The following is a 24,023-nucleotide window of genomic DNA, read 5'->3' as shown; positions in this document are numbered from 1 at the left end:
AAAAAAAAAAAAAAAAAAAAACTGGATTTGAAGAGACATTTTATTTTATTTATTTTTTTTAGTTTTTTAACGTTTATTTATTTTTGAGACAGAGAGAGACAGAGCATGAACAGGGGAGGAGCAGAGAGAGAGGGAGACACAGAATCTGAAACAGGCTCCAGGCTCTGAGCTGTCAGCACAGAGCCCGACGCGGGGCTCGAACTCACGGACCGTGAGATCATGACCTGAGCCGAAGTCGGACGATTAACTGACCAAGCCACCAGGCGCCCCTGAAGAGTCATTTTAATCAATAGCCACACAAAAACACACTCTTGCTCAGTTGTGATCTTTGATTCATTTAGAGATATTTTAGGGGCGCCTGGGTGTCTCAGTCGGTTAGGTGTCCGACTTTGGCTCAGGTCATGATCTCATGGTTGACAAGTTTGAGCCCCGCGTCGGGGTCTGTGCTGACAGCTCAGAGCCTGGAGCCTGCTTCAGATTCTGTGTCTCCCTCTCTCTCTGCCCCTCCCTGGCTCATGCTCTGTCTCTCTCTGTCTCAAAAATAAATAAAAAGGTTAACAAAATTTTTAGAGATATTTTAATGAGGACAAATGGAAGGAAAAATACTGTCATGTAACTCATAGCAAGATCATCCTTTTGCATGGTGGCAAATAGCTGTTTGATTGTGAATCTCCTGCTTAGCAACTGCTATCAAAACCATAAGTGGAATTACAAGTGAAAACTGTAAATGAAATTTCCTGCGAGACAAACACAGAGTTTGAAGTTAACATCGTTAGCTTTTCACAGTATTTGGCATGAGCATGATAAAAGACATTCAGCGAGTTCTGTGCCTCCATATATTTATTGATAAAATAGGATAATGTTTTCTATTTCTTAGGATGCTTGTGAGGAGTAAACACATTATACGTATAAATTTCTTACGACAGGGTCTGACAGAAGATAAGTACTCAATAAATCTTAGCTGATTCTTGTTGTGGTGACGGTGGTGTTTTTTGTTGATATCAGATGCCACAGAAGTTCTCTCAGGAGTGAAAATAAAAGCCCCAGGCTCCCTAGCTTCCTATGTATTTTTCTAGCTAAGAAACCTTATCTATAGACCAAGCCTTCAAACTGCAATATAAGTATCAGGATACAAAAAGAAGCCCTAGTCTGCTTTGATCTCTTTGATCCTTCTGGTTGCAGTCCTGTTAATTACTTGAAAACAGCAGTCAGCTACTATGTGCCCTGTTAGCTGTTACCTTTGTTACAGCTCCGTTCATTTGCTCTCAGAATAATAATATTGGTATTTATGATAATAACAACATGAACAAGAGCAGCCAGCTGATAGTCACTTGGGCACTTACTCTGTGCCAGGCCCTGTTTTTAGCACTTCCATTGAAATCTATTTTTTACAATGACCCTAATGTGGTAGATATGATTATTCCATTTTACAGATTAAACTGAGTCTCTGTGGGATTGAAGGACTTGTGCAAGGTCACAGGATTGCAAGTGGGTGAGCTGCAGTTCTCTTGGAAATCGTGAGAACCAAATTCTTGGCCCTTCTTTGTTACTATTCTCAAGAATGGAAGAGAATCCAAGCTCAGATTAGAATAAGCCATTCAAGTTCTCAGGGAGGTCACAACTGAGTCTACATCCCTGCATCACTCCTTGATTTTAAGCTCGGTACCCATTTCATCACCCTGTATGTATACTCTCTAGTTAAGACACGAACTGACTTGATCAGTGCATGTTAATTAATTCAAGAGCCTCATGAAAATTTCTAAGCTGAAACGTTTATTTGTAACAACAAAAAGTCATTGTGTGAGTAGCAAATGTGTTCCTACTGATCTGCTTATTTCACACACTGCCACTTCCTGCGGAAGGGCCTTATCTATCAGCCACCAGTTCTCCAGGACCATCTGTACAAACCTTAGATACATATGATGCTTGATGTGTGTCTGTGTACCTAAAGATGTAGGTGCATATTCCCTTTACCTAACGGATTAGTGTCTCAGTATATCCCCGAATAGAGAGCAATATCCTGACATCAAAACCACAACTGGAAAAATGCTAGAAAAAGAGAAGGAACAATAGAACATCTTTTACCTTTGTCCCAAATCACATAGATTGACAGGGGGTGGCGGGGGTGGGGGGGTGGAGGCTCAAGGATTTATAGACATGACGTGTTTTTTCCTTTTTAGATATATATGTTTTATATATAAAATTAAGAAACTGAGAGATAGAGAGGATAGGCAACTGAACTTAGATACTAGCTTTGTTTTTAAGCCAAGTCTATACCCAGACTCTCAAACTTACTATTATTTTTTTTATTTTTTAGCCTATTTACTTCCCTTTTTAAAAAAGATTGATATCAAGATCAAATAAAATACTCAATGACAGCTTACCTCAAAATCCAAACCTAGGGATATAAAAATACAAACATATTGCTCCTATTTTTGCATATTTAAGTGTGAGGGACATTTTTAAAATTTTAACAAATGTTGAAAGGAAAAGGTCATCATATCAAAATGTGGAAATTATATGGCAGCTAAATAAATAAATAAATAACAAAAAACCTAGTGTTTCTTATGTTTTTATCCCTGTGGGATTTATGATATGAGCCCATGAAGCAGAGAAATGAAATGCAACATTTTGAATTACTTTTCAAAAAAAAAAAAGAAAAAGAAAAATCAATATCCCCAAAGAAATCTTGATTTTATGAACTGATCCAAATGAATGTGCAATAATATCATCTAATTGTCAGGGCGTTAGAGTATATCGATATTTTTTGAAAGTTGTAACTATTAAATAAATTACAACTTTTAACATAAATTAAAAAGATATATGAATAATTATAAATTATTGAGAGCCATATTATCTCAGAAAGAAGCAAAAAATAGCTTACACATGAATTTTTGGAAAATTTGGAGTGCTTGCAGTCTACTTATTATTATAATTGAACTACATTCAGGTCATTTTAAGAGTAAGCCTAACTTTCAAAAAGTAGGGTGATTATGGAATCTGGGTCAGATGAAGGAGCAGTGTAGTTTTGAGAGCTATCAGCCTGCCTATCCAAAATTGCTTTTCTGTCTTCTGGAGTTGCCTTTCAAAGAATACAAAATAGGAAGGGGAAAAAAAAAAAAAAAAGAAAACATCATTTTGCTTCTCGTCAAGATACTTCTTCCAGGAAAATGATTCTACCTCTGGAGAATTTTAACTCGGGTGTTTTTCATTCAAAAAGTAATTTAAACCCTACAATATGATTTTGAAGGTGAAGTTTTCCAATACATAAACCAGCTTACCATTTATAAGTGAACATGCACAGAAGTTTCCACATTTTCTGGAGAAATAAGCTCAAAATAGCAGCGAGTGTGTGAGACTGGTCTGCAATACCATATTCTGCTTTACTTAACTGCATTTGTAAGTATTGTTAATGATAGTCTATAATCTGGGACTAAGTTTAAAAAGTGAAGGAAGAATTTTATTCAATTCTTAGAAACTATTGAGTGTCTACTTTGTGCCAGGTACTAATCTTGGTGCTTGGCTATGGTGAGCAAGGACCCTGTCTGCACAAAGCATGGATTGTGGTGGAGATCCATCATCTTTTTGGTGGGGTAGGGAGGAGTTGGAGGAGGTGTGTGTGTGTGCATGGCTAACCCTAAGTTATGTGATCATGGGAATCCCTGCTTTTCTTCTCCATCTTCTCAAACCTCCCTTTCCCCGGGGTATCCAATTCACTCATGAGATTGTAAATCACTTACTGAAATCTGTAGCTAGAATTGCCCCAACCCCACATCCTTCAGTTTTTCGTAGCTGATTTTGGACTCATGAGGCAGTATGTGCATTCATATACCTACTTACTCACGTCAGAAACACCCAACTCTGTGGCAGTGGTTCTATTTCACGGGCAATGTGTTAGCATAGGTCAACCTTATCATCTGCATCAATTGGGTCAGAAAATATTATACTCGTTCCTGATCACTACCTTTGTTTAGGGAATCTCCAGATAATAAAATATAAATCACCAGGAAACGTGAAAAAAATACAGGCTTGGATAGCTTGAAAGTCATGGTGAGAGGTTATAAAACTTGGGACTGTCATCCATGGAAATCATTTTCTCCACTTCTAAAGATCCCCAAAGAAAGACAATCTTGAATCAACTTTCCCAAGGCTTAATAGCTCTTTCTCTCTTCAAGAAAGTATACTGAAGAATTAATCTAATTTGTTTTTGTTATTGCTTAAGTCCATTTTCTCTTCTTTTGTGGTCAATCTACACTTATTGAACAGTTACACATATTTTCTCAAAGAATAATTTGGTATGTTATTCTTTATAATAATCCTCCTTCAAGATAAAGGTAAACCGAAATGGGACTAGCATTGGAAAGATGCGGCTTATTTGGTAGGCACAAATCAGGTATAAAATACCAATTATATGTTTGTGCCAAATTTCTTTTTCATTCTAAGTTTATTTGAGAGGGTCGGGGGAGAGGGAGAGAGAGAGTCCCAAGCAGGCTCCACCTGTCAGAGCCCAATGTGGGGCTCGAACTCACAAACCTGAGCAGAAATCAAGAGTCAGATGCTTAACCCACCGAGCCACCCAAGCGTCCCAAGTATGTGCTTAATTTCTAAACATTTCCTTATAATAGATTAATTTACCACCATTATTTCTGTGTCTACAAGATGATGGTATTTATTATCATGCAGTTTGATGTAGTTGATATTTATTGAAATCTTACAATGTGCCTGGCATTGGATGATTGCCTTTATGTAGATTCTCTCACTTGCATACATTTTCTTCTTTAACCATCACAATCATCCTGTAAGATGCTATCTCCCTAAAAGGGAGAAAAGTAAGGCTTGGGGAGATCATGCAGTTAGGTAATGCTTGAGCTAGCATTTGAACTCAGTCTGATACCAAGGCCTACACTCTTACTCTGAAAAATAAAGTATCCATTAACACACTATATCAGGAAATTCATTAGCGACACTAACCATTGGCTCAGTTTAGTTTTGCCACAGGTTTGCTATATTGACCTGTTAACTTTATAGCACTAATCAGACACAGGCTGTCTTATTTTTTCTATTATATAAATATAAATGAATTTAGAACTTGTCAGTATTGGCTGCTATGAATTCTTGAATGGCTTCTTAAAATAATTTAGATAGTTAACTGGACATAGATAGCCAATTTACTCTTAAGTCAGTGTGACGTGTATTTTGGAAATGTAATTATGCTTAGTATGCATTTTATAGAGAAAGGGTATGGATCTCTCTTTATCTTAATGTCAGAATGGCTCCAAGTTTGTTAAGGTGATGTGATAGCAGATGCCTGATATTGTGAATCCTACCACTGGATTTGTCCAGTGTACCATTTGGAGTCCAAAAAGCCATAAGAACTATCAGCAAGCAGTCAGAAAGAACCACACAGCCCATTGAGATGAAGTGCCTTGGGAAATGAGAGTTAGGACAAACTTTGCTCTACATTTGTATACTTTAAAGTGAAACGGAACACATGTAATACAGGTTGAATGGATTTAGAGCAAACATAACATTTCCAGAGTTACCTAAAATTATTCAAACAGTTGTTAATATAGGCCACAGGGAAAAAGAGAGCTTCTGCATTTTAGTTGTATTTAATGATTTTTCTGAGAAAATTCAGTATGTTTTCTGCCTCAATTTATTGTGATTATCTTACAAAGTTTATACGCATTGTGACTATGTAGACCATAGAAGAATTCCTGTATTTTAGGGGACCGTTACACAAAGTAATTTCAAATACTTTAATGGTGGGAAAACTGAAAAACCTTTATATTTAATAAATTAATTATCATAAGAAAAGCAATTGTCTTGTAAGTTTGACTCTATACACGCTTGAAATAATGAAAGCTGTATACAAATCCATTCAAATTATTTGAATGAACTGCAGCCAGTTTGTGTATGTACACACATTATTTGAATGAAATTAGATTGGAATGGTTACTGTTTAATGAGTTGATACTTGATTTTTATTTGGCTGAGAAAACTATCTCACATATCAAAATGCACTAAACATTATGTTACATGTGTTACAAACGTGTTGAAAGTCACTTAACTGAAGACAAGTTCTGCATATGAAAAGATGGGCCTGGTTTCTCACTGCTATCCTCTGCCCACAGGTTGTATATAAAAATAATGATGTAAGACTGGAATTATCTCGTCTTGCCAAACAAGGAGACCCTAAGATGAAGATCCATGGAGTGGTAGCATTTAAATGTGAGAATGTTGCAACTTTGGACCCAATCACCTTTGAAACCCCAGAGTCTTTCATCTCTTTGCCTAAATGGAACGCAAAGAAAACAGGCTCCATATCATTTGATTTCCGTACAACAGAGCCAAATGGCCTCATCTTATTTAGCCATGGCAAGCCAAGACACCAAAAAGATGCCAAGCACCCTCAGATGATAAAGGTTGACTTCTTTGCTATTGAGATGCTGGATGGCCATCTCTACCTCCTCCTGGACATGGGGTCAGGTACAATAAAAATCAAAGCCCTACAGAAGAAGGTGAATGATGGAGAATGGTATCATGTGGACTTCCAGAGAGATGGACGGTCAGGTAATTTATCATTTCTTCTAACCTGTTTATCTGCTGGAACATGCTATTTACCCCTTGCCACTCCAAAGGAATTAAAACCAAGATATATTAAGATTTCCTGCATTTCTGTCTTTAGGGTAAAGGAAATTTTCTGTTTTTATTTCTGTTTCATATCATATAAGAACCAGAAGGAGCTAATTAATCGTTACAGTTGGGCATCAAACCCCAAATGCTCAAATGGCTTCTGGAATCACTTCTCAAATGAACATTTATTGGATAATCAAGTGCCAAATCTTGCAAGACATTTTATCTTGAATTTGAAAATGACAAAATTCAGGGTTCCTGTATTATCAATTATTGCTTATATCATTGGATGTTTGGAGGTGCCTGAAGTGGCAAATACAAAATATGAAAAAAAGAAAATTCAGCAATCCACATATAAATTCCTTAGTGTAATTTTTAGTCCTTATTTTAACTTTTGTCTAAGTTGGGTCTGTGGTATCAAAAACACTTTAATCAATGCAGTAGGATTTCAAGAACACTGGCAAAACTCTGTTGACTTCCAAATAGCTTCCCTTTCTAATGTTTGAATTGAACCAATAGGGATTCTTTCCTCTGGCTTCCTTCTCTGAACTTTTTTCCTGGAAGTGTGCGTGTGTGTGTGTGTGTGTGTGTGTGTATGCACGTGCCTGTTGGGGGGAGGGAGGTGTGCATGCGCACACACACACACACACACACACGTGGTTGGGGAAAGGAGGGAGTGTTGTAGGGAAGGCCTGAAGAAATAACATTTACTTACTCTGAAACTGGAGAGTGGATTATGAGGCTTAAGGAATTGACTACCATTAGGTTTGTGAGGGCAAGGATCACCTAGGCAGAGGAAACCGCATTGGTGGAAATCCAGAAAGAGACAGGGAGAGGGGGAGAGAGAGGGAGAAGGGAAGAAGCAACTTATTTTAGGTGCACAACTATATTATTTCTTTTACTTTCTTCACCCTATGCTCCCATGCTCTGATTGTTCTTATCACTTACAAATCAAATAAGCTTCTTATAATAGAAGAAACTCTCGGGGCGCCTGGGTGGCTCAGTCAGTTAACCATCTGACTTGGACTCAGGTCATGATCTCACGGTTGGTGGGTTCCAGCCCCATGGCCGGTTCTGTGCTGACAGCTCAGAGCCTGGAGCCTGCTTCAAATTCTGTGACTCCCCCTCTCTCTGCCCCTCCACTGCTCCTGCTCTGTGTTTCTCTGTCTCTCAAAAAATAAATAAATGTTAAAAAAAAAGTTTAAGAAGAGGAAGAAGACAACGCTCCTCTCTTCCCTTCCCGCACTTCCTTATTTGCTTATATACCATACCATCTACTCTGGATTTTCCACTGAATGTAAGCTTGACAAAGGCATTTCTTGTGAGTCTGAATTTCTTCCTTTATAAAACGTATTGGGAAGGGCCCAGTATTGACTGACTCCTAAACTCAATGAAGCAGGATTAACAGTGATAGGACCTAGGATTCTATACTTTTGCAAAGCTTTCCAAGGAACTTAATGATCAGTTGGGTATGGGAACCACAGTCCAGAGGACACTTGGTGCTTCTTTGAGATTCGTAATCTGTGATCATCATCCTATTTTAGGAGGGCTGTGCTGCAGCCCTGTGGTGAGTGCTCCTTTCACAGACTCCCTTGTCGCTTAATTACTCCCAGTCTCCCTGCAGCAGAACTGTGTCCTGTTTCACTCTTAGTCATGCCTCGTTTTCCTGTGTATCTATCAAGAAGAATGTGGCAGACTTCCTAGAATATATATATGTTATATATTATATTATATTATATATATTACATATATAACCCAATAAAATAAAGAAAGGGAATGAATGAGAATTGAGAAGGAGGTGTTGGTGAGGGTGGAAAATTGAAAGAAGGTCAGAACCCATTGCTCTGATCCTCAAATTATCTCAGAGACTATTTCTGATTCATCCCTCTCAGGAAATTTGGTCTCCCTCCACATGGAAGATTAGTTACCATCCTGTGCTATCTGTGCTTATTTTATCATTTCTCTACAGTGTCTTAAATGACTGTGAGGAGACAACTCTTTTTTCTTTTTCCTACTGTACTATACTGATTCCATTAGAAAGTAGATTCCTTTTTTTTTTTTTTTTGTCTGTTTGTTTTTTTTCTGATTTAAGTTGAGTGGACACTGATGGGAATACAGAAATACAGCAATAGAGTACCTCCTTTTCACATCCTCCAGCCTGTCTTATTTCTACCAAAGTTAGCAGTTGACTGGCTACTTGGAACTTTCAAACCAAAGTCTTTTCAACGTTTTTTTTTTTTTTTTTTTTTTTTTTTGGGACAGAGAGAGACAGAGCATGAACGGGGGAGGGTCAGAGAGAGAGGGAGACACAGAATCGGAAACAGGCTCCAGGCTCCGAGCCATCAGCCCGGAGCCTGACGCAGGGTTCGAACTCACGGACCGCGAGACCGTGACCTGGCTGAAGTCAGACGCTTAACCGACTGCGCCACCCAGGCGCCCCTTCAAACCGAAGTCTTAAAAAGAGGATTGGAGCATTGACTAATCTTGTGCCTTGAAATATTAACTTGTGGATAATATAGTTTGACTTAAAATATACCTATAATAAAATTTTTAAATTACTCTCAAATATTTACATATATAAAGGACTATGTATATATACACACACACATATGCATATATAAGAAAGTATAAAGGAAAATAAATCCAGTCATTATTCATTTGATAATCATAATTTATGCTAGTCTTAGGTGATGATGTAGTCTAGTTTCCCAAGTTCTTTGGATGACCTATTACAATAAGGATCAGTTAAATACCTTAATCCTGAAGCCAAATAAAATTTACTTTTTTTTTTTCCTGTTTAAGTTCTTTAATTCTTCCAAATTGCCTATGGTTTATTAACTGCCCTGTTTGTCCCCTCATTGCGAAAGGTCAAACGCAGAGAATATTTGTGTTAATTTGGAAAGTTCAATACTGTATGGGAGGAAGAGACATGCCTGAAGAGGTGTAATTTACATTAGGGAAGAAAATAAAACACCAGATTCTTGTTGAAATCCAAAGGAAAGATAAAGTTAGTATGCTTGGTGATGTTTGGATGGTAAAGTACTTTTATGTGATTACTATTTCAGATTAGTGAATTGAGACAAACGCTACAAAAACCAAAGCTTGTTCACTAAACCAAGTTCTGCCCTTTAGTGAGTGGAAAAAAAGAAAGTCCATTTTATGTTGGCCTAGCTCAAGGGAGTTTAATGCAATGTTAATAACTGCAGCTGTTAATATTTTATATATAGTATTTTAATTAAGTTCTATATTTGCACACTGCATTGGTTTGGTATAAAGCAGCCTTTTAAAAATTGAGTGAATAGCTCTATGAGCTTTTATTTTACTTAAAGGATATTTCTGAATCAGGTTGGTGAAATACTAAGATTTATAGTTCAGTTGAAACTAATAAACTTACAATTTCAAGAAATAATTCATTTTATTCATTTTTCACACCAGTTATATTCAGCGGCTATACGAAAATTAATTCTTAATATAATGTGGGTAAACAAGGCTTCTACAACAAGAGGTCAGTGTGGTCCGCTTTCTGACTCATGGATGATGAAATTTGCTTGGGATACTCTTTAGCTGAATATATAAAAATATTTAATGAGCCATTTTCTCTGTTATTAAAGTAGAGGGAGCTTAGGGCTGAGAATTATTCTTTCTACCATTGATCATAATAAGGTTAGTAGGAATAAAGCCATGGCTATTAATTGGATGCCAGTAACTCTTGGTTACCTTCGTCAGAGGAAGGGTTAAAACAGACTGAATTTTTAATATTCCCCGAACACTTTATAAACTTATGTATGAATGAGAATGTCTTATTCCTGGTCCTGGTACTTTCTTTTGCAATAGTAATTGTTTACTAAATATTTGGTATAAGAAAAAATAATAAAAATGTGTGAGTGGCTCAGTGCCAAACCACCCCTCATATTCTAAAACAAGTAGTATCATCTTTATACTTGAAAAGTAATAGCTCTCTTTTAGTTGTAATGCAAGTTTGTGAGGAATTCACATTACTTCCTGAAAGCAGTTTACACAATATAAGATAACAGGTGCTGCCCTTTTTTACGAATACAATGCCATACTCCAAGCCCACTTGTCAAAAAAAAAAAAAAAATGCAGTGAGGAAGTGACACAATTGTTAGAGAGCTGTGGCAAGCCTGGTACAAAAATGACAAGCTCTTAAGAGAACAGAGCTGCTATCCTCACTTATTCATGAGAACCCTGTATCATTTAGCAAACACGTAGGTAGAAGGAAAATTAATCATAGGGAAGCCATTCACTCCTTTCTACAGACTGGGATGTGCAGCCACAGTAAGCATGCAGTGACAAGGAAGATAGTCGCCAGCACTGCCCATGTTTCTGACAATTTGCCCGTCAGTCCTTTGCTTAGTAAAAGATTGGTATAAGAGCCCCTTGTTCAATGAGAAATATTGCCTACAGATGAAGACCTTCCTGGAACTTGATTTTCAGCACCATTAATTGTGTTAGGCTATATGACCCCTCTTCCATTCTGTGACATGGGAAAGAAAGAGACACTTTAATCCTCCCACTTTGCCTGCTACTTTTGGCCACAGCCTGGCACACTGTAACTCCTTCCATCACCCACTTAGTCTGTGACCAGTGACATGGGACCTAGTGGGCTGAGCCATGAATGGCATTTTCAGATGCTGCACTCGACTGGCAAAGGAGGAACCATACAAAGTGCAGGCATGATTTCCTGGATCAGAGTGTATGATTTGAGTGCTGCAGAAAGGCAATATCCTCAATGGGTAGCTTAACTACTTAACAGAGCAAAAACCCCTAAGTTGCTGAGTTAATGAATCTGATTGAAGAGGCTCATTACTCTGCAAACTTTTTAGGACTTAGAACTGAACATTTCCTTACCAGCCCCTCTTCCCTTTCTAGAGTTCCCCTTTCTCTCTCTTTTGCTCCCAAATTGAACATAAAATAACTGTGTCCAGGTAGTTAAAGTGTGAATTGTGCTAAAATTAGACTGAGGTTAATGACTGTTTTCTTGGGGCATGAATATTGTTTAAATTTGTGTTAAGCTCTTTGGCTCAGTCAAGGGTATCCTCTCAAGCATTTTTATAGCAAACTGCCAGTTTTTTTTTTTTTCAAACCATCATTTCACATTGAAATCAAAGAGAAAATTCATTATTATTGTCAAATTCTGCTTGTATACAGCAGAGTAAAGCAGATTGTATCAGTGGTTATTCATGGGTAAGCCTACATTTAACAGCTAAGAAACCATTGATATTTGAATTGAAGTCATAGAGTTCCAGTTTAAGAACTAGAAATTACAGTGGGAAAGGCACAAGGCTCTCTCCCGAGCACATAATTAGAGGTTTATAGTAATCACTGTTTGATGTGAACAGCACTTTCTAGCTATCTATTACCAGCACTGATTTCTGTGTGCACCATTCATGAGTCACCACACTGAAACATTTCTACTTGAACAACCATTAGACGATTTCTCTGTTTAGGTCTTGATTTAAATTTGCTCTTTGACTATAAACATTCCTCCCATACCTCTACCTAGTAGCTTGTTGCAAACACTGAAATAGTTTTAAGCAATTTTATAATATTTTTTCTATAAATGTCTATAAGGCACTACACATCAATGGTAAAACTGAAGCACTTTATCAATAACATATTAATTATTTGACAATCCTGATGACTAGATGGAGCCAATTTTGCATAAAATAGATTGTTTTATTAAACTGATGCTTATATTTCTTTATTTTGAACATATTTAAAAAGAAGTCATAGATTTTATTTCCCCCCAAAATATTTTGAGTGTTGAACAAATTCTTCGAGTCCTTGTTAACATGTGCATATATATTTTACATATGACATACTTAGTTGCCATTACTATATAATAAGCATAATTCTTCATTGTAAGTATGATCATAGTAGACAGGTATAATTGACCGGTTATAAAGATATGAATATTCAGGCTTCTATAATGATTAAATTTTCTATAATAAATGAATAAACATTTGGATTGTAAATTGGCATCTCATATTGGCAGAGCTATACAGGTAGCATTCCATATCCTGTGATATTAAATATCTTGTAGACAATTACTGACTGATTATTTTATTTTTTACTTTTTAAAAATTTTTTTTAACGTTTATTTATTTTTGAGACAGAGAGAGACAGAGCATGAACGGGGGAGGGGCAGAGAGAGAGGGAGACACAGAACCAGAAGCAGGCTCCAGGCTCTGAGCCATCAGCCCAGAGCCCGACGCGGGGCTCGAACTCACGGACCGCAAGATCGTGACCTGAGCTGAAGTCGGACGCTTAACCGACTGAGCCACCCAGGCGCCCCCTGACTGATTATTTTATACATCAGTCCTATGGGCTTGGTAAATCCATCAAACCCAGAGAGATGGAACCTGCTGTCTCAATCTACTTAATCTCCTTTCCTGGCCCAACAGTGTAAAGGGCAGACCCTGGACTATGGTGTTAGTTGTACCGTGGGACCCTGACCACACCCAGCAGCAGTGACAATCATTGTGGGGTGTTGAGAAGAAACCTTTGGAAATTCTGCACAATAATATTGTAACTTCAATATTTTAATCATAAAATATGCTACCAGATTGATGTTTACAGCTGTCCATCATTGTGTTGGATAATTTTAAAAATTTGTGTGTATACATATGTTACTATGAGTGAGTATGTATGTTGGTATATGTGCATGTGCTTAACACATGGCATGTACATAACATATAAATATAAATATATGCGATCAGTGAAAATGTTCAGGCAGTTCAAAAAGTGCGTAAGAGTTTTCACATGTCACACACCCCCCTCACTAGTTCATTCCCTCCGTCATAGGTAACCACTAAAATAATTTGATTTTGATAAATTTCCATGTATTTTCCTTTGTATCAATATAGCTATACATACATTTACATATATAAAATAACTGTGTGTGTATATATATATATATATATATATACACACAAGACCATTCTTCATCAATTATCAGGTAACTTAAAAAGCCTACTGAACACTTTTTCTGAGCCATTATTCATAGTGACATCATGTATCCTAGTTTGAACATATCAGTGTGTACTTAGTCCTTCTTTTGTTGATGAACATTTGACTTTTTACTTTTAAAAATTTCACTGTTTGAAACTAATTTAAAAAGAAAATTTTCATGTTAGGTCTTTGTGTATATTGATCAGAATTTTTATAGGATAGATTCTAAGAACTAGAATCACTGGGCCAATTGCATTTTTAATTTTGAAAGATAATGACAGGTTATTTTGCTAATCGGCTGTTGTTTTCCACTTGTCCATAGTACACGATGTGCCCTTTTCCTCCTCATTATTTCCCCTTACAGGATATTATCAAACTTTTAAATTTTGTTCCAAGATTTATTTTTTCATATACTGGTTTAATTCTTGAAATTCCTGGCTCACAGCTGAATCCAAGTAAGCAGAAAACACATAGGAATAAGCAGAAAGCAATATTAAAATTGTATTTTTCTTTTGTTTTTAAATAAATTTATTTCACTCCCTATTATAAACCTATCACATGATATTATGTTTTTAAAAGACACAGAAAACTGAAAGAAAATCATTCACTCATAATCCACTCATATCCAAAACTCCCATTGTTAATATTATGGTTCATTTTTTTATCTTATTAGAATTCTATAGTTTGCATTTTGCATCATACCATGTAATTGATGTTTCATTCTACTTTTATCACTTACTTATATCGTGCCTTGTTACTGAGTTTGAATTTGTTAATACAATATGAATTTGACAAATAAATTTGTAAGTTTGTGGAATCTGATTCTCTTCTGCAATGAGAAAATGAAGCAGAATTACAGAAAAATAAAATTTGTATGTAACTAAAATTTATTTTAAGTAGTAATTTAAGAAAATTTTATTCAAAAGGGAACCTTTTTGACTACCAAGTCAATTCCGTTATTTTTCATAACAGCCACATTGAGGCCTGGTGAATCCAGTATGCGTCCAGGTTGCCAGCTACTTATAGTTACACAAAAGCTAGAGTATGAAAGTCGGTTTCCTCTGACCCGGCAAAACCATTCTCCATTACAGCACACTATTTCCTACCTCCCATTTCCTGGTCCCTTAAACTTTTGCAGTAATTTAGAGCATAAACCAAATTTTCTTATTTTTAATCTCCCCTTCAGTCCATTCTTCTTTTCACCCTGAAAACTAATCTTTAGGAAGTGAAATAGCCAAGAAAAATTAGATGGGAAAAAAAAAAAGTGGAAACTAATAGGTTATAAATACCAGATGAAATTGGAAAGCTGATTTCCATTTTTATAAACTCAGAACTGTTCTCAACAGTTTTTCCCCTTTAATGTGTACTTTTGCATAAAGCATGAATTCATTAGTAATGCTTCATGAATATTCTTAAATAAATATTACTTTGTCTATTTATCACCTTTGTCTTACCCTTTGCATATGCAACAAAAACAACCAGGTTAAATATTAATATAAGTTAGTGTGATTTCTATATTAAGATTATAAAAGTCATACAAGTGTATAGAAATATATTTATTTTTTAGCTGCAATTGCATTTCTTAAGGCAAAATAACAAGGTGCTTTGGATTCTTAAATATTGAAGCATGAAACACTGATCCAAATAAGTCCCCAAATTCCATCTACCAATTTTAATAGCTCAAATATAGCAATGTTTACATAAAATGTAATTTGCCAAAAACTTTAAATGTAATTATAGTGAAAGAAGGTGAAATGTATGGAATAATCAAGCTATTCCAAGAGAACACATGAATGGGTGTAATGTCTGGAAAAAGATAGAGGGATAAACCAATAATATACCTAGATTTTTATTCTCTTAAAACTTTATTTACATGTGGTCCTAACTCAGCGTTTTGAAAATTCTCCTATTCTATTGATATATACAGCTGTAGCAACTAGTCAATTGTCTCTAATTATCAATAAACAAGGTTTAAGTATTTATTTTATGTTTTCTTGGTAACCACCCCTTTTATAACTCAATTGTAATGAAATAGACACTTAGGAACCTTAATATCAAAATTTCACTATGGTCATATGTATGTGTTAAATTGGTATAAATAAATTTAGTGGTTCTGTGATGAGTCTTTCGCTTAGGTGAAAATGCCCTTTGATTCATATCAATAATAAAATCTGTAAGGAATTTGGGATTCAAATCAGAAATGTGTATACTTCAGGACATTTGCATATGTGTGGGCTAAATGGGAGATAAATAGAAATATAATAGAAATAGAAATATTAAAAAACAAAAATATAATGTAAATATCTGAGTTTTACTCAGTAATAACGTGTAATTATTATTCAAGTACAGTTTTTAGGGGCACCTGGTGGCTCAGTCAGTTAAACGTCCAACTTTTGGTTTTGTCTCAGGTCATGATCTAACATTTCAAGAGATCGAGCCTCTGTGCTGACAGCACTAAGCCTGCTTGGTATTCTCTCTCCTCTCTCTTTCTACCCCTTGCCTGCTCACACACTCACTCACCCACTCTCTCCTTCTCTCTCTCTCTCACTCAAATAAATAAACTTAAAAAAAATAATTAAAAAAAATAAATACAGTTTTTGCTTTGGGAACCTTCAGAATATAAACATAATTGTTTCCATTCCCACATAAATTAAGTTCTATTCTCTTTCTTTCTTGCCATCTTTTAAACAAAGACAGTCTAAAATATAAGTGCATATGCATCGGCAAAGCCTGTAGAGAGCATAGTAGTTGATTTTTAGTCATGGTTGTCTCTATTATGTTTTTATTGAAAATATTTTAATGAATGATACCTGATATATGCATGTGTTCGGTGTAACTTCTTACCTTGAATCCAGAGCTAAATTAAAGTTCTAGCTCCTCCTGGATTGTATTTGAGTTGAGGTTAGGATTATATTCCTTTCGCTTTCCCTCTGATCTTGCATTACGTCTTCCCATGAGACCTCTAAAATTATCTCTCCAAGGGACAATGAGGCGCTATGGGGAAAGTATCCTTATCTTTTATGATACTAACTACTCAATCATTAGTTTTTGAACTGTGGGTTACAGCCTGTGAATTGGTCCTGAAATCAATTTGGTGGGTCATGTCTAGCATTTATATTAAAAAAATTATATAAGAAGAAAATCAGAGTGCCTCAGAAGTAATAGAACTATTCACCGTGTGTGTGTTTGCGTGTGTGCACTGGGGTGTACAAAAACCGTGGATTGATTTAGGTGTTGTGATCAGAAAACTCCAGGCTAATCACAAAATTACAGTGAATATCTTACTCTGGCTGCAACAAGCATATTTATAAAAACATATCAGAATTTTCTTATAATACTTTGTTCAAAGCAGGCACTAACACACCATAGATAAAAATAGGGAGACCCAGTCACCGTGTCCCCACGCTCAATTTCTGCGTGATTGTGTGAAATACCTGTCAGAATGAAGACACCGTCACTGTGGAGACTACATAGTGTACTGAGCTGTGCGGTCTCTGTGGGGCAGATGAGAGAGTGGGTGTTATGCCAGCCACTGAATCCCTCATCTCAAGAATCCTCCAGGCACCCTCTTGGTGCAGACTTCTCACACCACCTGTAAGGGCAAGACAACATTTCCAAGTGTTTTTATCTCCTGAGCTGAATCCATCTTGTTCCATGAATAACAAGGTATATGGGAAAATTACATATTTTTTTTCAAATGTAGCCCACTCTTGTAAAACTTTGTTGTTATTCGCTTGCTCTGTGTCTCCTAACAATTGTCTCTCAATATCATATGTTCATTTCTAAGAAGCCTTTTGAACTAATTAGAAAACAGGGAGTGGAATCCATCTCCCTTTTGTCTTAAAACACAGAAATCACCGGGCACCTGGGTGGCTCAATCTGTTAAGAGTCCAACTTCGGCTCAGGTCATGATCTCGCAATTCGTGAGTTCGAGCCCCGCATCGGGCTCTGTGCTGACAGCTCGGAGCCTGGAGCCTGCTTCAGATTCTGTGTCTCTTTTTCTCTCTGATCCTCCCCTGCTTGCTCTCTATTTTTCTCAAAAATAAACAAAAAGAAAAAAAAGACAGAAATCACTGTGTTCATTACATACAATTTCTTGCTTAAGAAAAAAATATATATGTATATAATATTAATGTCCACCTTTCCTTTTGTCATTAATACTCTTGCTCATCATTTTAAAATTTTTTTTCTAAGGATTTTCTGGGATCTGTGTGCTCCTAAATGAGTTTTCTATACACTTGCACAAATATGAACTGTAAAAGTGAACGCTTCACCCTTTTGCCTTTTTGCTGCCTCCTTAAGAAATACCTGCTATCCTCCCCCTTTGGAAGGCCAAAATAGCAATGCTTTTGAGTGTTTCTCCCCTAGGAGCTTTCTCTATTTCTTTTTGTGGAAGTCTAGAGAGACAAATGTCCTCGTAATAACTTGGCTGCCTGTGCATTCGGCGTCAGTGGCTTCTATGCCCTTCTCTCGCACAAAGACAGATCCCATTATGCTGCCTGTATTGAGAAGCGCCCCTTCTGCTGGGATTTGGAATGCTCCTGAGCACAGCACGGAGGCCAGCAGCCCTGCATCCTCAGTTACATGCACGTTTCACATTCATCACAGGCCATATTTTCACCTGGGGGTGGACCTTAGGTTTTCTGTGAAAGAACTAAAATGCATCATCCTACCTGTCCTCTACCTCTACTAGACTCTGCCTTTCTGTCCCTCCCTCTGTACCCCATCTTCTGTCTCTTGGCCTTCTTTGTGTGCCTGCCGCCCCCCAAATCCCTGAGACTCTATGTCGGCAGCGAGCATGGCACCAGACATTTCTAATCCACTTTCTCTCTTAATACTCTACCTCTTCTGCTTTATGGTCTAGACCTGAAAAATTAAGCTAGGACAATCTGGTAACGTGTAATGGGGTGTCCTTTTCAGATATTATGTTTGCGTTTTTACAGAGATCTTTCTGGAGATAAAATATTGGTGGAATTTTGAATAATTTGGTGGTACATGGTGGAAATTATAATAAAAAACTGCCTTCTGTCTTTCATTTATTTTCTTTAATGGGTTCCACAATTTTTTTTCTATGATTCTCAATTAAGTCCATGCTAATGTCTACCTTTTCTTCCTATGCTTAAAACCAGCATTCCTGTATATTTGTGAACTAATAGTTTTATTTTCCTCTTACATTTGGAGTGAGGGGGGTCAAAACAAAACTTGTAGATTTAGATGATTAACTAACTGGAATTAAAATTTTTTTAATTTTTTTTAACATTTATTTATTTTTGAGACAGAGAGAGACAGAGCATGAACGGGGGAGGGTCAGAGAGAGGGAGACACAGAATCTGAAACAGGCTCCAGGCTCTGAGCTGTCAGCACAGAGCCTGACGCAGGGCTCGAACTCACGGACCACGAGATCATGACCTGAACCAAAGTCAGCCGCTTAACCGACTGAGCCACCCCGGCGCCCCTGGAATTAAAAATTTTTTAAAAGTAAACAGCCAGTTTGACTTGGTTCTTGTGATGAATCATGACACACATTTATGTAATGCTTATTATAAACCAGATACTTTACTAATATTATTTTATTTAACAGAGCAACCGTAAGAGATATGCCAAATTATTACGCCCATATTATGGATGAGTAAACCAAGACCATAGAGTTTATCAACATATTGATACAGCCGAGAGTGATGAAGTCAAGTTTTCTTTTTTAAGTTTATTTATTTATTTTGAGAGAGACAGAGATAGCATGAGCAGGGGAGGGGCAGAGAGACAGAGACAGAGAGAGAGACAGACAGAGAGAGAGAGAGAGAGAGAATCGCAAACAGGGCATCGAACTCATAAACTGTGAGATCATGACCTGAACTGAAACCGAGTTGGATGCTTAACTGACTGAGCCACCCAGGTGCCCCTAAAGTCGAGTTTTGACGTAGATAATCTGTCAGACTGTTGTGTTCAATAAAAGCAATCAAGTCAGTTAAAGGTGGGGCCATACAACTTTTTTGTTGTTGTTGTTAGTGTGCAGCTGCATACCAGCTTTGAAAATGAGCACTAACGAACGTGAATCTGACTTTATTCAAAAGAGTAATGTAGAATGTCAACTTTGTCTCTTTCTTTCTTTATTGACTGAACTATTGGAGAGGGATATAGAATGCCAATTACTCTTTCTTTCCTTCTTTTTTTTAATCTTCCTTTTCTTCTTTTCTTAACTGTTAAAGGCTGACAAACACTCTTTTTGGCTCTACACTTTGGTTTCCATTCCTAAATTCAAATGGAATCATTTTAATTACAGTCTGCCTTATTTCTACAGATTACTGTTCACTCCACTGGGAAGTATAAGGCACACCAGGAATAGAAACAAAAATCAGAAACATCTTTCCTCAAGGAGTGTACCCTTAAGAAGGTGAAAGAGAGAAAGGGTGATTTTTAGAACATGTTGCACTCTGTAAAGACCTGTGTGTTCTCTTGTCTCTGCAACAGGTACCATTTCTGTCAACACGCTGCGCACGCCCTATACTGCTCCTGGCGAGAGTGAGATTCTGGACCTGGATGATGAGTTGTACCTGGGGGGCTTGCCAGAAAATAAGGCTGGCCTCGTCTTCCCCACCGAGGTGTGGACTGCTCTGCTCAATTATGGCTACGTGGGCTGCATTAGAGATTTGTTCATTGATGGCCAGAGCAAAGATATCCGGCAAATGGCTGAAATTCAAAGTACTGCTGGAGTGAAGCCCTCCTGCTCAAGGGAAACAGCAAAACCGTGCCTTAGCAACCCCTGCAAAAACAATGGCATGTGCAGGGATGGGTGGAACAGATATGTCTGTGATTGTTCCGGAACAGGCTATCTTGGCAGGTCCTGCGAGAGAGGTAGGATTCTAAAAACCAAGAAGCTGACTCCCCTGAGACGAAAAGTGTATTAAATGTTGACCTCAAACCTTAAACTGACCATGGAAACGTAATGTGTGCTCTGCAGAGGTAAACTGCAAGCCTAGCAGCCACCTCTGACGTATTACTGATGAGTCCTAAATGATTTTCAGAGGGCCTTATTCTGGGAAGACACAGCTTTTCAGTATGTTGCAGGAATAAATATTTGGGTCTTTTGTATCCTCCAGAGTATGGGCCTAAGATGTAGAATCGACAACAACTGCTTTCCCTTTTGCCTAGTTTTTAAGTTCAGGAAACCAGAAAGTAAAGAAGGCATGAATTAGAGATATTTATGGCATTTAGTGCTAATATCTGTGCCAAAAACAAAAATAGCATTTGAAGCAAACTAAGTTGTAAGTTGCAGCTTCTATTAGCCGAGCTCGTTTCACTTCAGTCAACTTACTGAGTTTGAAATTTAGAAAGTAAGGTGACTTTCAATCGTCTAATTTACACCAGCATTTTCAGATAACTTCAAAGACACTTACCTTTGCCTAGGACCTAAGTGATCACAGAAGATTTATTTACCCGTGTGATATTAACACTTTGTGTGTCTGTTGAACTTCTGAGCAGCTGCCTCCCTTTCTTCTCTAGTAGGAAGCAAAGCCACACTTTTTTTTTTCTTTCCCTCTCCTATAAGAAGGAGAAGAATAGGGATTAAAAGAAGAATGAAGCGTGGGAGCTACCACTGTTATTCTGCAGAGCAAGGGGGGAAGAGCAGAAAAAAGAACGCCCTTCCATCGACTTAAGAGTTTCAGATAAATGCTTTATCATTATACCCACTAGCAATCATTTTCAATATGGGACAGAAAAATCAATATGGAAAACTCTTGACGAGTCGTTCCATTGTCCTTTCATGCTCCAAATAACATTGCTTGTATTAGACATTTAGTCTGAAATACCTGGCCTCTGTTACTTAAACCATGCACATTTAGTCTTTCTTTTCCCCTTTAGTCCTGAAATACTTTAATTTGTTTAAGCTCACGCTTCCTAGGGAGAAAAAAATAGTGATTTCCACAGTCCAAATTTGAACAATGTGACTTCCGTTCTTTATCTTCATAAAGAGGTTCATCAGCTTATCAGTTCTATTATTAACATTAATCAATATAAACTTAAAATAATTTAATGACCTAATAATCTTAAATTACCTACCAAATACAATCACTGTTCTGCCCTATACAGTTAGATAGGTCAGTAGATAGGTAAGTATTTTAATCACATAGATTCATTCTTTCTCCTAGTACCTAAGTGCAGTTCCTGTAAATTGTCATTAGAGGTTAGCTGTTTCTCTGTAGTTTCACTTGTAAGGTGTATATTATCTGTGGATTCCCTCTTCTCATTTCCCCGTCTAATTTCAGTTTATTTGTTTCTATAGCTTGGTCTTTAAAAACTGCCGAAAGGGGCCAATAACAACCACCAAAAAAGGTGACAAAGCTCGTAAGATCTATTACAAGTTAGACATAATGCGAGATTAGCGGAGCTGTATGATTTAAGCTTTGTTTTCCTTTTAATCACTCAGAGAGCTGCCAGTGACTCTGAGGCCTCCTGCTTAAGTGAAGGTGGAGAAGAGTAGAACTGAACTGTCGGTTCAGTTACAAAAGCCTTTGGTTAAATGTGCACGGTGTACCACCCTGTGGCAATACCCCGCTACTACATATGGCAGAAATAAAAATAGAAATTGTCAAGCTTCCTGAGCCAGAATGAGGGAAAGGAGATATTTATATTTTGCAATAATTAGAAGGAGGGGTGGCAAGCATATGTAGATTTGCAAATGAGAATTTAATAGCAAGCTTCATCACTGGGATGCGGCATACAGTTTTATCTGACAGGTGGCTAGAAATTTCTGCGCATTTCTTTGTCTCCACGTTGGTTGTCTGTTGAAGAGAAAATGGTCATTTTTGTATGATGTTTGTTTCTGGACTACCCGGCATATTGTTAGAAGTCTTTGTTTTTCAAAATTAATTTTCTTGCTAGCATTATGGTATCTCCTGAGCACACTGGTGATGTGGAAAGCTTGTCATGCTTAATACCACAGAATCTGGCTGCTGTCCAGTTCCCAGTTATGCCCTACTTCAGTCAACACATGATCGTGTCCAACCCCTGGGGTTTCCAATTCAAAAGAAAGAACTTTGACTGTGATTCTTCTCCAGATAGACTCTGATCACATATGGCTGTTAATCACATAAGAGTTGATTGACAACATTTGAAATTTAAAATAATAATAATAATAGAGGTACTAATGAAATCTATCTTACTCTTAGTGAGCAATAATTGATAATTTATAAAGATTATTGTTCAAAGTAATTAAAAAGTGTGTTCAAGTCCTTGGACCATGCAGCACAGGGAATGATATTGCAATCACATTACAATAGGAAATTTTCATTCTGCATTAAGTAAGCAAAGGAATTTATAAGAAAGAACAGAGTATTTGCTGACTTAGACAACGAGGAAATAGTATTTTAAAGTGTATTGATCCCATAAGGGATAGTAATATAAAAATAACGTTCAATTGGACACAAATTAAATTCAGCATTTTCCCTCCCACTTTATTTTGAATAAAGCTGAGAATTTGTGGAGACTTGGCCGAACAGAAATTATTCTTGGTTATGTGTACATGTTATAATCAGAGGTCTGCTTTATACTTGTTTGTTAAAACTCTAACAGATGGAGGGACAGATGTCAGAGCAATATAATTTGGCTCCCTGTCTGATTTTCATCGTTGCGCACAATATGTGACTGCCTTTCGGCAAAACTGAGCCCAGGTGTACATTTTAGACAGCGAGAAGGAATAATGCAGAAAAGCAAATTTATCAAACTTAACGACAAGGGGGAAGGAGATGCAGGAGACAAAGCTGAAACTTTTTTCTTCCCCTGTGGGAAGTATTGTATTGGAATTAGCCTTTTAAAGTCCTCGTTTGTGTTCTAAGTGGTAAAATGATTTTACTAATATGAAAGGATGCTGCCAAATAGCATAACCTTCAAATGTCAGAATGCTGTTTACCATTTATTTGGCAACTCTAGACTCCAACCTTGTGCATTTTCCACTTCTTGTCTAATTAAACATTAACTCTAATTATGAGGACTCATTTACGTGTTCATCTGTCATTTATCAACAAGTTATTTTCACATTGAGAATTATTTAACCTGTACTCAAGTTTTATTACTTTGCTATGTTATTTCATCCCTGCAGTTTTTTTGGAGAATGTTATAGGCTAATGATCCTGATTATTGTTCTACTTCAGATTGTATTTCATACTATATTCATAATCCACTGTCAGCCATCTATATTTCTAAATAGTTTTTAATCAAATGAAGCTACATTTTATAGATTATAAATCATTTTTAAATGTGATTATTGAATAATAGAGACGGCTTTACACAGTAAATGAATAGAGGAGAAAAACTAACAACAATTTTCATTCTTTTATCAATATGATACCAAAGTAAATGGGCAATTCATAATGGTTTTTAAATGTCTGTTCAGGTGTTTGTTGCTCTATAGATATGGA

The 24,023-nt window shown here is 36.9% G+C and overlaps 2 protein-coding genes across 2 annotated transcripts in view; both read left to right on the top strand.

Annotated features, from left to right (window-relative positions):
• Positions 1-7,142, top strand: part of LOC125936010 (neurexin-1-like) — a 69,289-nt gene extending 62,147 nt beyond the window's left edge. The window contains exon 4 of the mRNA XM_049649839.1: positions 6,135-7,142. Within this exon, the coding sequence (XP_049505796.1) occupies positions 6,135-7,142 (1,008 nt within the window). The remainder of the gene's footprint in view (positions 1-6,134) is intronic.
• Positions 7,143-16,594: 9,452 nt separating this feature from the next.
• LOC125936009 (neurexin-1-like) lies at positions 16,595-20,572 on the top strand. The gene is made up of 2 exons (XM_049649838.1): positions 16,595-16,613; positions 20,077-20,572. The coding sequence occupies exons 1-2, from the start codon at positions 16,595-16,597 to the stop codon at positions 20,511-20,513; spliced, it is 456 nt and encodes a 151-aa protein (XP_049505795.1). The 3' UTR covers positions 20,514-20,572.
• Positions 20,573-24,023: the final 3,451 nt, after the last annotated feature.

This window comes from Panthera uncia (assembly GCF_023721935.1).
Source record: "Panthera uncia isolate 11264 chromosome A3 unlocalized genomic scaffold, Puncia_PCG_1.0 HiC_scaffold_11, whole genome shotgun sequence".
In the NCBI taxonomy this organism is placed as follows: Eukaryota; Metazoa; Chordata; class Mammalia; order Carnivora; family Felidae; genus Panthera; species Panthera uncia.
The sequence above is the reverse complement of the archived record's forward strand: the minus strand, read 5'-3'. Positions and strand labels throughout refer to the sequence as shown.